General features: G+C 53.6%; 1 protein-coding gene across 1 annotated transcript in view; it reads right to left on the minus strand.

The window, feature by feature from the left end:
- Nucleotides 1-1,859, minus strand: part of Caln1 (calneuron 1) — a 148,321-nt gene extending 146,462 nt beyond the window's left edge. Inside the window, exon 1 of the mRNA XM_013033198.1 lies at nucleotides 1,737-1,859. Coding sequence (XP_012888652.1) covers nucleotides 1,737-1,859 — 123 coding nt within the window. The remainder of the gene's footprint in view (nucleotides 1-1,736) is intronic.
- Nucleotides 1,860-13,060: the final 11,201 nt, after the last annotated feature.

Here is a 13,060-nt window from a genome sequence, read left to right on the forward strand (position 1 = left end):
AAAAAAGCCGGAAGTGGCGCTGTGGCTCAAGTGGTAGAGCTAGGCTAGCCTTGAGCTGAAGAGCTGAGGGACAGCGCCCAGGCCCAGAGTTCAGGTCCCACAACCGGACCCCCCCCCAAAAAAACAAAAAACAAAAATTTTATTATTATTGTTGTTATGATTTTGTCCATCATGGGGCTTGAACTCTGGGCTTGGGCGCTGTCCCTGGGCTCTTCAGCTCAAGGCAAGCGCTCCACTGCTTGAGCCACAGCACCTCTTCTGGTTTTCTAGTGGTTTATTGGAGATAAGAGTCTCAAGGACTTTCCTGCTGGGCTGGCTTTGACTGTGATCCTCAGATCTCAGCCTCCAGAGTAGCTAGGATTACAGACATGAGCCACCAGCACCCAGCTGGGCACATCTTTTTTTATTTTTTCTTTTTTTTTGGAGGGGAGGGTCTGGTCGTGGGGCCTGAACGGGGGCCTGGGTGCTGTCCCTCAGGTCTTCAGCTCAAGGCTAGCGCTCTACCACTTGAGCCACAGCACCTTTCTTCCGGCTTTTTTCTTTTTGCTTATGTGGTGCTGAGGAATCGAACCCAGGGCCTCAGGCATGCAAGGCAAGCGCTCTACCACTGAGCCACCTTCCCAGCCCCTTGGGCACATCTTTTTGATCCTACCAAAGCCTTCCCTGTCTGCTAGCTATGCCATGTTCCCTCCTGTCCCATGTGTGAGCCGCCACATGATCTCTTTACCACCAGAGCCACAGGGCCAGTGCCACTCCTCACCTGCTTCACTCAGCATGGCCCCTGCCCCAGGAGGACACCCGGGCCTCTATGCACCCCAGGCTATGAAAAGCCACACAGGAATGTCACCTTGAGCTTGGACACAGGCCGCATGGGCCACACCCCAAGCCTGCCCTTTGCCAGCATCACTCGGGTTTTATGATGCTGTTTTCTAGACCTTTCCTAAGTCCTTGGAAAGATTTATCCTGCAGGCCAGGGGTCTTCTCACTTCCCATCCCCAACTTGCCAAACAACAAGTGGTCCCAGAGAAGGTTCTGGATAGAGTCTCATAGCATCCTGAGCTTGAGCTCAGGTGTCCGGGCAAAAGAAAAAGAGCAAAATCAAAGCCCAGGGAGACCCTCACCCTCACTCCGGGAGGGGTCTTGGAGCTCAGAGGTAGGAGAGCACAAACCTATAAGCTCAGCTACTCAAGAGGCCAGGACAAGCTTGAGGTCAGGTGTGGCAAAGTTCATGAGACGCTGGCTCCAAAACAAAATACAAAGCCAAAGGGCTGGGGCTGAAGCTCCAAGGTCAGAGTGATTTCTTAGCATGCGTAAGAACCTGGGTTCAAACCCCAGCACCACCAGCAGAAAGGCTATGGTGTCGGAGATATGGCTCAGAGCCCCATGTTCACCCCTGACCCGGAGCGCAGTGTTCAGGGCTGGTCTTACGCTCTCCCCTGTAACAATGGGGCTGTGGCCAGGAGCGGCAGATGCCGCCTGTGCTGGCCACCAAGCCTGCAGGCCAGGCATGCCAGCGGCGATGTCTCCTCCCAGTGCCTCTGCCCAAGGGTCAGTGTGCCAGCCTGCCCAGGCACACAGGCCTAGGGCCACCACAGGAGACCTGTCAGCCCCAGAAACCAGCCCACACCACTGTGTCTGCTGGGGATGGACCCACGGAGACCCCGGGGCACTGCCCACGGATCCTCCTCTGCCCTGCCACCGGGCCACCCCCTACCTGGGGGGCTGGGGGAGAAGACTTGCCAGGGCGGGAAGTCATGGACCTGGCTCCTCGGCGGCTCCTCGCCCCCTTCAGGGGCTCCTCGCTCCCCCTTCTCCTCATCCTCAGGCGTCCCCTCTCCAGGCTCATTGGGCAGCTGCATCGGGCGTCCAGGGCAGTGACCGCAGCAAGCTCCGGGTGCTCAGCAAGGGCTCCGTGACTCTGGAAAGAGTGACAGAAACTCAGTGCTGGCAGCTACAATCAGTCCCCTAAATAATTCACGCCGTGCCTTCTGCGTTTCCTCGGGGCAGGTTGCCACTGGATCCCCACGAGGAGAGCGCGTGGTTGCCACAGGTGCTCCGTTACTCTCACGGTGTGGCACAAGCCAACGCTGGGCCTTCGGAGCCAACCTGAATTTTCCCAGGTATGTTTCCACTCGTGCTCGTGGGCTCTGGGGAGCATGAGTGACGTGGACCGTAGGGAGAGGCTCCCACAGCATCGCACCCACTGACACCGGGGGAAATGCAGGAGAGGGCAGTGCTGGAAATAGCCGCCTGCGGAGAGGACTCACGCCAACACGGAATGTGTGAGCCTGGCCCCGCCTGAGCCGTGTCACCAGGCCTCCCTTTGGAGCAAGGAGCACCCAGCCCCCAGCACCCAGCATGGCATCATTGCCAGCTCAGCCCCCCCAGCCACCCAGACCACAGGGGCGACCCTCGTCCCAGAACCGCACGAGGACAGCTCTGGCCACACATTGACCAGCGCCAAACTGCATCACATCTGTGTGTCATCCCAAATCCCACCAATGTGTGTTTTCTTTGGCTCCAATCTTTAAAATGACGACAACCCGGTGGGGTGTGGCGGCACACACCTGTGATCCCAGCACGCTGGAGGCTGAGGTCAGTCTGGGCTGTCCAGTGAGACCCCGTCTTGAACATCAACATGGAAGGAAAGATCTCCAGAGACCCACAGTACAGAGTGACAGAGAATCTAGGTGCTGATGCAGAGTCGGGGTCACCAAGGACCCCCGAGTCCTGATCTGAGAAAGGGGGGCCCACGGGACAGCAGCGTGGGGCGGAGGGGGCAGGAGGAGTACCTGCGGAGGCAGTGTCCCCTCCCAGCAGCCAGCAGACCAGGCCCCAACACCACACCCCGGGCCCCAACACTGCACCCTGGACCTGAGCACTGCACCGCACCCCAGGCCCTGAGCACTGCACCCCAGGCCCTGAGCACTGCACCCCAGGCTCCAGCACTACCCCCTGGACCCCAGCACTGTACTGCACCCCAGACCCTGAGCACCCCACCCTGGACACTAGCACCACACCTCAAGCCCTGAGCACTGCACCCCAGATGTCAGCACTGCACCCTGAACCCCAGCATTTCACCCTGGGCCCTGAGCACCACACCCTGGGCTCAGTATTTTACCCTACCCCAGCACCACAACTCGGGCAAAGCCAGGCCTATTTCTAGTCCTGGACTCTGACCAGAGGCCCCTCAATTCCTGGCTCACAGCCTCTCAACAAACTGGCATGCCCAGCTCAAACTGGAAACCAAGAGCTGTAAATGACCTATGGCAACAAAGGTAAAAAGTCGTGGGGCTGGGAAGGTGGCTCAGTAGTAGAGTGCTTCCTTGTATGCATGAGGCCCTGGGTTCGATTCCTCAGCACCACATAAGGAAAAAGCTGAAGTGGCTCTGTGGCTCAAAGGATAGAGCGCTAGCCTTGAGCTAAAGAGCTGAGGGACAGCACCCAGGCCCAGAGTTCAAGCCCCATGACCAACAACAACAACAAAAAGTCATGATAATCTCTGTCTTTGTCTGTTTCTGTCTCTGTCTTTCCTCCTTTTCTCCCTTCCTGACCCCCCTTCCCCACCAAACAGGGACTCATTAGGTAACTTAGGCTGACCTCAAACTCAAGATCGTCTGGCCTCAGCCTCCTAATTATTGCCTTACAGACGTGCACTACAATACCCAGTATAAACACATATGCTTACACATTAACTTAAAGGCCAACATGAACCCCTTTTGTTTGATCCCCTGACCTTTCTCCCAAGCAGTCGGGACTGCAGACTTGAGTTGCATGCCTATCTCTGACCCGGGAAACACCAGCCTCTATATTCACTAAAATCAGGAGAGAGACAAAGATGTCTGCTCTCGGTTACAATGAACCCTGCATGGCATTCATCAACTCACTCAGTTAAGCGATGAGAGAGAGACAAGATGTGAAACCTAAATAAATGAACAGATAAATAAAAGAATCTCCTCAAAGATGATATGATTACATGTATGGGAACTGCCCCAAATCTATAAAAAGCTTACTACAAATCACCATAATTTAATAAGGTGCCAGGACTTAAGGTCAATGAGGAACTTAGTAGAAACAACGTTCTTCTAAAAGAAGTTACTCATAATAGTCCGAATACATAACTTAGCTTTGCACAATTAAAAAGCTGTATCAAAAAGAAAAAGTAGGGACTGGGAAGGTGGCTCAGTGGTAGAGCGCGTGCCTTGCATGCATGATGCCCTGGGTTCGATTCCTCAGCACCACATAAGCAGGAATAAAAAAGCCAGAAGTGGTGCTGTGACTCAAGTGGTAGAGTGCTAGCTGTGAGCTGAAGAGCTCAGGGTCAGCGCCCAGGCCCAGAATTCAGGTCCCATGACTGGAAAAATAAATAAGGAAAGAAAGAAAGGAACAAAGAAAGAAACAAAGAAAGAAAGGTGACTCCTAGAAACAGGAAAAAAATATGAAAACATAACCATATCTCCATTTGATGGCCTAATGGAAATAACTATTTTCAAAATACTTTTTTGTTTTTGGTCAGTTGTGGGGCTTGAACTCCGGGCCTGGGCACTGTCCCTCGGCTCTTCAGCTCCTCAGGCGAGCACTCTACCACTTGAACCACAGCTCCACTTCCAGTTTGCTGGTGGTTAATTTGAGATAAGTGTCTCACGGACTTTCCTGCCCAGGTTGGCTTTGAACTGCCATCCTCAGATTTCAGTTTCCAGAGTAGCTAGGATTACAGGCGTGAGCCACTGGTGCCCAGCTTCAAAATACTATTAAACATAGTATTCTGCCCGTGCCTGTCAGGGGAGACATAGCCCGAAGACAACACACACACACACACATAAATCACTTGTAAAGAAGAGACTCACACTCTTTCGGTAGGAACCAAGAACTATGGATATAAAAGTTTAAAGTTAAGTCAAGCCCCTGAAAGCTACTATGAATAAAATAGCACTGTGAGGCAGGTATATACGCCTATAATCCCAACAACTTGGGGGGCGGGGTGTGTGATAGTGAAGGATTCCAGACCAGGCCAGACCAGGTAAAAGACCCTGTCTGAAAAACAAACTAAAAGTAAAAGAGGATTGGAGTGAGTGGCTCAAGTGGTGGAGGACCTGCCTAGCAACCACACAGCCCTGAGTTCAATCCGCAGTACTGCTGGGAAAAAAAGGAAGGAAGAAAGGAAGGAAGAAAGGAAGGAAGGAAGGAAGGAAGGGAGGGAGGGAGGGAGGAAGGGAGGGAGGGAGGGAGGGAGGGAGGAAGGGAGGAAGGAAGGGAGGGAGGGAGGGAGGAAGGGAGGGAGGAAGGGAGGGAGGAAGGAGCACACCCATTTTGCCATCCTGGAGGAACGCTGGGCCTGGGAAAGGATGGCAGGCAAGGGTGGCACAGCAGTTCTCAAGTGTGAAGTCTGAGTCCCAGTTACCTTCGCACAGCTGCTATTCTCAGAAAGCAGGGTGTTCAGGCAGCAGTGGAATAACGTTCCACTGCAGAGTCACATTCCCCATCACATCTTGATCTCTTCCCCAGCCATAGGGCATCGGGCATTGTGACTAGTACCGCTGGAATGCAGGTGTACAGGACCCTTTCAGGGGTGCATCTGCTGAGGGAGAGCACGCAGCACAGCAGGATTGCTCAGGGCCTCCTGGCAAGGTGGACCCCAGTCTGGCCAGGCCTTGGCTGTACAACCCAGCAAGCTTTGGACCCCACCACATCCAAAGCCTCCTGCATCACTGGCTCCCTCTTCCTATCTTAAAAGATACAGAGATCGGACAACCCAACCCGCCATATCGGTAGGACAGAAACTCTGCTAGCTTGTATAGACTTGCCTGGATTAGGGTAGAAAGCAGGCCCTGCACCAGAAGTGCCAGGGCGCCCAGCCGCACCCCACAGGGCCAGGCTCGGCCAGCTCGCTCATCATTACCCTCCAGCATCCTCCACTGCTCGGGTTCCCGAGTGACTACTTAATCAAGCAGTGTGTGTTTGAATGTGTTCATTATATTTTACTATGTTGTGTTCAACCCGGTAGACTACAGTGGATTCGTCTGGATGTACGATTATTCTCTGAGTGCTTCTTGTTCTTAGTGGCAGGCAATGAGAAGGGAGAGGAATCGCCGGTCCTGGTACTCAGGGTTCAGGGGCCTGGCGCTGCATCCCGGGCAATCGTGGGGCTCCAGAACTGAGATTCCAGCAGGGGGAGGAGCACTGAGTCTCCAGGGAGCACCTGCAGTTCTCACACCTGGTCTCCGCTGTCCAGACCTAGTCACACCTGTCCCCCCTGCCCAGCCCGTCACACCTGGTCTTATAACCTAAGTCTCGGCTCAGCGTCCCCTGGTCAGATAAACACCCTCCGGCCACTCATTTGGAGTATCCTTTCTCACCCACAGTCCAGAACCTCTGCTCTACTTTTCTCATCTGGGCACTTATCACCTTCTGGAGGGATCTTATCTGTTTATTTATTTAGCGTTCTTAAAATAACCCAGCAGTTCATATTTGACCAACTCTTCTTCAAATTCCAGCCACCATATAAAAGCCAATGCTTCCGAGGCCTGCGGCGCAGCCAGGAGCCGGGGATACAGGAGGTTCCTGAGAGGAGGAGGAAGGGCCTGCATGGGCTGGCACTTCTGCTGTGATTACGAGAGCCACACGGCAGTACCAGTGTCAGCTAGGAGGAGGAGTTCCTAGCCGTGTGACATTTTAGACAGCTCTCAGGGCAACGTGGCAGCTAGACTCAGAGACATGCCCCCGGAAGGGCCAAAGGGCCAAATGTGTGGTTCACACACATGGGCCACCGCCAAACTGCCCAGCTGAGCCCAGAACTGAACAGATATTTCAGCCACCATCCAGCCAAGCTAACCTCCAGCTGAGACAGGGACCGACCCATGCTCCAACAGAATCCAGTGTCCAGGTGCATCGCTCCTCCCGAGTCTGGGGTGCGGCTGGGAATTTACTCCATGAACAAGAAGCAGAAAAAATGCAATCTGTCCACCAGGAAAGACCCGTTAGAGTAGGTCACCTTTATCCGCAACCTCTCTGAAATTTCACTCAGTCCCAAAATATTAAATGGAAAGTTCCAGAAATAAATAATTCATAAGTTTTAAATAACTGTTTTCTTTTTCTGTGACAACATCATACCAGGCAGCTGAGGCTGATCTTAAACCCCTGCCTCCGCCTCCCAAGTGCCAGGACTGCAAGCAGCTACTCACATACCCAGCATTAACCCTTATCAGAGTATTTTCTTAAAATAATTTGACCTTATTATTCGTTTTTTACTGTTGGCCTTTTATTGGGCTTAATTTATCAACTGAACTTCCTCTTTGATGTAGATAGGCACCATTTACACAGAGTTGGGTATGACCTGTGCTTTCCGGTACCCACTGAGGTTCTGGAAGCTTATCCCTGAGGACAGGACTAGTATGTGATGGACACCCACCTCAAGGTACCTGTGATGTTAGAACAAGCTCCGAGTCCAAAGAGAAAAGGCTTGCTAAGGGCTTGTTGGCTGTTCTGGCCACAGGAATGGGAGCTCCCTCCATAGAAGCAGGCTCTGCGTCAGGTTTGTTCCTTCACATATCCCCCCACTTAGCATGGCAAATAGGAAATGCAAAGAACCCCAGAAGTGCATTGTGGGAAGCATAATGCATCTGCATCTGCTTCAGCTGCATCTTGGAATAGAAACTTTTTGCCATTGTCGAAGTTTGGCCAAGTTGTTATCCTGATTCTAGATTTCACAAGGAGGAGTTTCCATCTGCTTACAAGCAGGGTATTTTTTAAAGATAGTCAACAACCTATTGGGCATAGGCTTTGACCAATCATGATGGAAACTAATTGGACACCAACCAATCACAATGAACACTGGTAGGCACTGACCAATCACGATGGACACTAGTCAGACACCAGTCAATCACAATGGACACCAGTAGGCACAGACCTATCACGAAGAGCACTGACCAATCACAATGGACACTACCAGGCACCAGCCAATCACAATGGGCACCATTCATGCACCAACCAGTCACAACAGACATTATTCAGGTACCAACCGATCACAAGAGATACTACTCAAGTAACAACCAATCAGAAGAGATGCCAACCCTCTGGACAAGGTCTGGCTGCATCCCAACTCAGCCTTCTGTTCTGAAGAGTGTCCTGGCCACCACTTCAGTTTGTGTAAGAGGATTTCAGTGCCCCCTCCAGCTCTGCCAACTGCTCGAGCATATGGGTCTGCACCCACCCTGCAGCCCAGGGCCACTGCCCTTTGAGTCCTGTCAGGAAGAGTTACCTCAGTCACTGTGTGGCGCTCCCCCTGGTGACTGAACGAAGTGCCTGGGGAGCAAAGGCCAGCATTTTCCTGAGTCTTGGTTTAAAAACTTTAGTATTCATGGGGTCCCCTTTCTTGAAGTAGTCTAATGAGGCTGAAGATGAGGGTAAGGGTACACCCCCATTCGCTGCCATCCTGTCACAGATGCATGTGCGTGTGCAAACACACACACACACACACACACGTATACAAACGAGGGTACATGCATCTTAAACACTGGAACAAGCCTGGATGGCCCGTATGGAGGAAGACAGCCCAGCCTGGCAGCAACCGGGTCTGCAGCAGGAAGCTGCTCCCTCTCAGCATGGGCCACAGAGAGCAGGCTCAAAGCCACCAAGCGCTGCTTTCTACCACTGCGCAGGGCCTGACCTCACGAGCACTGTCCCAGCCCCGTGCCTGGCTGAGCCCCGCTCCCCAGGCCCTGTTTTCCCTTTTCCTTGTTTGCTTTGTCTACTTTTTCCCCATTTAATTATGTCTAGTGATTTGCAAGCTGCCTTGTCTTCTTTCTGGAATGATGTGACAAATGGCTACAAAGCTCTGAAAATGTTGGGTTCCTGTGGCATGCCATGGTCCCCGAACACTGGCCGTTTCACCCCGTGTGGCCCCTAAACACTGGCCACTTCCCCATCGCAGTGATTTCCCACTCGAACCTGGACACACCTCATTTCATGACACATTTGCAGGGCAGGAGCAGGAGAGGGACGCCAGCACCACTGAGACGCAAACGCTGTCACTCAACGTCCTCCCTGTGAGCTGTATGGATGTGAGGCAGAAAAGGGGAAACGTGGGGTGCTAGACAAACTCACAGGGGCTTCAGGGCAGGAAGTCTTACTGCACTGTTCCACTTTCCTGCAACCCAGTGCTGCAGGGAGATGGGCTGACTACCCAGTACCATGGGAAGGATTGACTACCCGGTGCCAGGGGAGAAGGACTGACTAACCAGTACTGCAGGGAGAAGGACTGACCACCCAGTACCACAGGGACAAGGACTGACCACCCAGTACCACAGAGAGAAGGACTGACTACACAGTACCACAGAGAGAAGGACTGACCACCCAGTACCACAGAGAGAAGGACTGACCACACAGTACCACAGGGACAAGGACTGACCACCCAGTACCACAGGGACAAGGACTGACCACCCAGTACCACAGGGACAAGGACTGACCACCCAGTACCATGGGGAGAAGGACTAACTGCCCAGTACTACTTGGTGACGGTTCAGACCCTTTCTCCCCTGCGGCTGTGGTAGAAACATCTGACGCTTCAGGCAGCCTTGCAGCGTGGCTGGTCTCGGTGGGCAGTAAAGACCCAGGGCCAGTAAATCAATGAGGAGCAGCCGCTGGCTCAGAGGCAGGGCTCGGGAGGAGGAATCAGGGGCCAGCACAGCAGGCTGGGGCCTCAGGAAAAAATACACAGTAGGGCCTGGGCCTGGCGACTGGTGACCGTCATCCCAGGACCCTGGTTCCTTACTGGCCTAGAGAGAAAAGGCTGTTGAGGTTGGTCTGGGAGAAGGGAGGGGAGATGAGGGAGTGAGGAGAGATGGAGGGAGAGGGGCTGCTCACATAGATGGACACCTCAAAGGAAAACCCTCTCCTCTACCAGTGGATGCTAACTTTAAAAATGTAGAAGAAAATAACCCAAAGCAAAAAGAGGCAGAGCTGTGGTTTCAGTGGTAGAGCACCTGCTGAGCAGGAACAGGGCCTTGAGTTCAAACCTGCATACAGAGAGAGAAAGGGCAGGGAGGAAGGAGGGAGGAAGGGAGGAGAGGGGAGGGAGGAAGGAGAAGGGAGGGAGGGGACAGTCCTGTTTCTTGGGGCTGGGGAAACAGACCAGTGCACTGACAGGAGAACCGAGAGTCCGGGATGCGATAAGGCCCAGAGACTAATTTTTCAGGGGGAGGGGGTGACACAAAGCCTCATTTTTCCAGGCTCCCCTCAGCCTTCCCAAGGCCTTGGGGAGGTGGACAGATGGGTTCCTTCCCTGTGGGGACAAGATTTAGAGCCAGGAGCCCTGTGGGGGTGCAGGCGGTGCAGGACGGCTCGGCCAGGGAGCGCAGCCAAGCTCTGCCGACGTGTGAATTTGCTGCCTAGTTCTAGACTCTGGAGGATTCCAGGAGCCAAGTCTCTCGGAGGGCCCCCCTTCGTCTTCCGGCATCAGCAAAGCACACAGGCGAAGACCAGTTAATAACTTGCACATTTTACAATAAATTTTAACAATTTAAGAGTGTGCTACAGCTTTATTAGGGTTTTTATTTCACCACACTAATTCAGCGCGTAATAACCTGCCAGGGACACAGGAATTCGCTTGACTTATGCGCTGGGCACCCAGATAATGGAATCAACCCAGGCAAAGAAGAACCTTGAGTCACACCCAGGCAAGCCGGGTGAGGAGGGGGGGTGAGAGGGCCGGCAGAAAGCGTGGCCTTGGCTGTGTCTCTGCATCCTTAGGGCTCAGCCTGCCCCCCTACCTTCCTGAGCACCCCCCCCTTCCTGGGGTGTCGGGATGGTGGCTGTCACTAGCATCTAGACTGGCAGCTAGCCACCCCGCCTCATCCAGCCAAAGGCACTCTGGAGCCAGGATTTCAAACCTCTTTTCCCTCCTTCTGTGCTGAGACTGCTGGCCGAGTAAGAGCAGACAGCCCACAGCACTGAGGGCCTGACATCTGTAGGTCAGGCCCCGTCTGTAGGGTCAGGTCTGTCTGTAGCGTCAGGCCCTGTGTGTCTGTAGGGTCAGGTCTGTCTGTAGCATCAGGCCCTGTGTGTCTGCAGGGTCAGGTCTGCCTGTAGCGTCAGGCCCTGTGTGTCTAGGGTCAGGCCCTCTCTGTCTGTAGGGTCAGGTCTGGCTGTAGGGTCAGGCCCTGTCTATCTGTAGGATCATGTCTGTCTGTCTATAGGGTCAGGTCTGGCTGTAGGGTCAGGCCCTGTCTATCTGTAGGGTCAGGTCTGTCTGTAGAGTCAGGCCCTGTCTGTCTGTAGGGTCAGGTCTGTCCGTAGGATCAGGTCTGTCTGTCTGTAGAATCAGGCCCCGTCTATCTGTAGGATTATGTCTGTCTGTCTGTAAGGTCGGGTCTGTCTGTAGGGTCAAGCCCTGTCTGTAGGGTCAGATCTGTCTGTAGAATCAGGCCCTGTCTGTCTGTAGGGTCAGGTCTGTCTGTAGGATCAGGTCTGTCTCTCTGTAGGATCAGGCCCTGTCTGTCTGTAGGATCATGTCTGTCTGTAGGGTCAGGTCTGTCTGTCTGTAGGGTCAGGTCCTGTCTGTCTGTAGGATCATGTCTGTCTGTAGAATCAGGCCCTGCCTGTCTGTAGGGTCAGGTCTGTCTGTCTGTAGGGTCAGGTCTGTCTGTCTGTAGGGTCAGGTCTGTCTGTGGGATCAGCAGCCCTCCAGAGGGGGCAGGGCTGCCAGGGCTGGCCTGGAATAAGGGACAATGGGAGCAGAGGGGCTGAGGAAGTTACCCCGGAGAAATCGAGTTAGCTTGAGTGTGTGTGTGTGTGTGTGTGTGTGTGTATGTGTGTGTGAGAGAGAGAGACAGAGACAGAGACAGAGACAGAGACAAAGACAGAGAGACAGAGAGTATATTCTAAGAATTTTTCTGGCCTTATTTCTTTATCTTTTCTCTCCCTTGTCCTTTGTATCTAGTTCTTCCTACCTGTTTCTCCAAAACAAGTCTTGCTTAGGTTTGGCACTCTGTTCTACCTGCCAGCCCTCCTCTCCTTCTGACCACAATGAGGCTTCTAGAAGCAGTGGCCTGATCTCTTTTCCAAACCCAAGGGCCACTTCCGTCCCTCCGACTGTCCCCTGTCCTGCCCCAGGGCCACTTCCGTCCTTCTGACTGTCCCCCATCCTGCCCCAGGGCCCTTTTCAATCCTTAGTGCAGTTTCTATTCTCTGTTATTATACACACCTGCACCATGCATGTAGCTGATTTCCCCAGCACTTCTAAACTACAAACCCAGAAAAAAAATCATTTTCCCAGAATAAAACATTAGAAAACCTGTGTTTCCCTTGAGCCAGTATCACATGGAAAATAATTCCGAGTCTAGGCCAAGTTGATGGAAGGAGCTAGAACATAGAAAGCATGTCCTGTCGGGTCAGGCATACCTCACTATAACCCCCTGAGATAAACAACAAGTGAAGGAAAAAGGCTCTGGGGGTTTGGGCCTGTGGCATGCAGCATGGTGGGAGCTTGTGGCAGAGAAAAATGGCCCCGTTACAGTTGGGAGTCAAAGGGAGAGGGAAAGCCAGGCGGTCCTGAGTGGCTGCCATTCATCTATCACTGGTGAGGCCCAGTGGTGCCTCCGCTCAGGCCTGCCTCCCCTCTGCCGTCACATCTCTCCTGCCCCTCCCGGGGAGGTGGGGGGTCTTGAGGGTGCTGCATGGGGGCTGGGGCGCTCATCTCTACCAGGCTCACCATCTGCAGTAAACACCCATGGACCCACCAATGCCAACCAGGGGCGCGAGGCCTCTACACACGGATGGCACGTCCTGTGCCCCAGGACGCCTCTGCTCTCAGAAAGCGGCCTGTGAGGAGGGAAGGCCAAGGTGGTCGGGAGGCCCCGGGGCCGCCGTGTGGAGCTCCCACCCCAGGTATGGGGACTTAGTGCAGGAGACGTGCTTTACTACCACGCCAATGTCTCCGTGAACATGCACGCTGGAATCCTAGCACTTGGGAGACCCAGGCAGGAGGAGAGAGAGTTCCAGGCCAGCCTGGGCCACATAGTGAGACTGTCTCAAAAAGAACCAACCAACCGACCAGTGGGCCATG

This window comes from Dipodomys ordii, unplaced genomic scaffold, assembly GCF_000151885.1.
Source record: "Dipodomys ordii isolate 6190 unplaced genomic scaffold, Dord_2.0 Scaffold164, whole genome shotgun sequence".
Taxonomy (NCBI): domain Eukaryota; kingdom Metazoa; phylum Chordata; class Mammalia; order Rodentia; family Heteromyidae; genus Dipodomys; species Dipodomys ordii.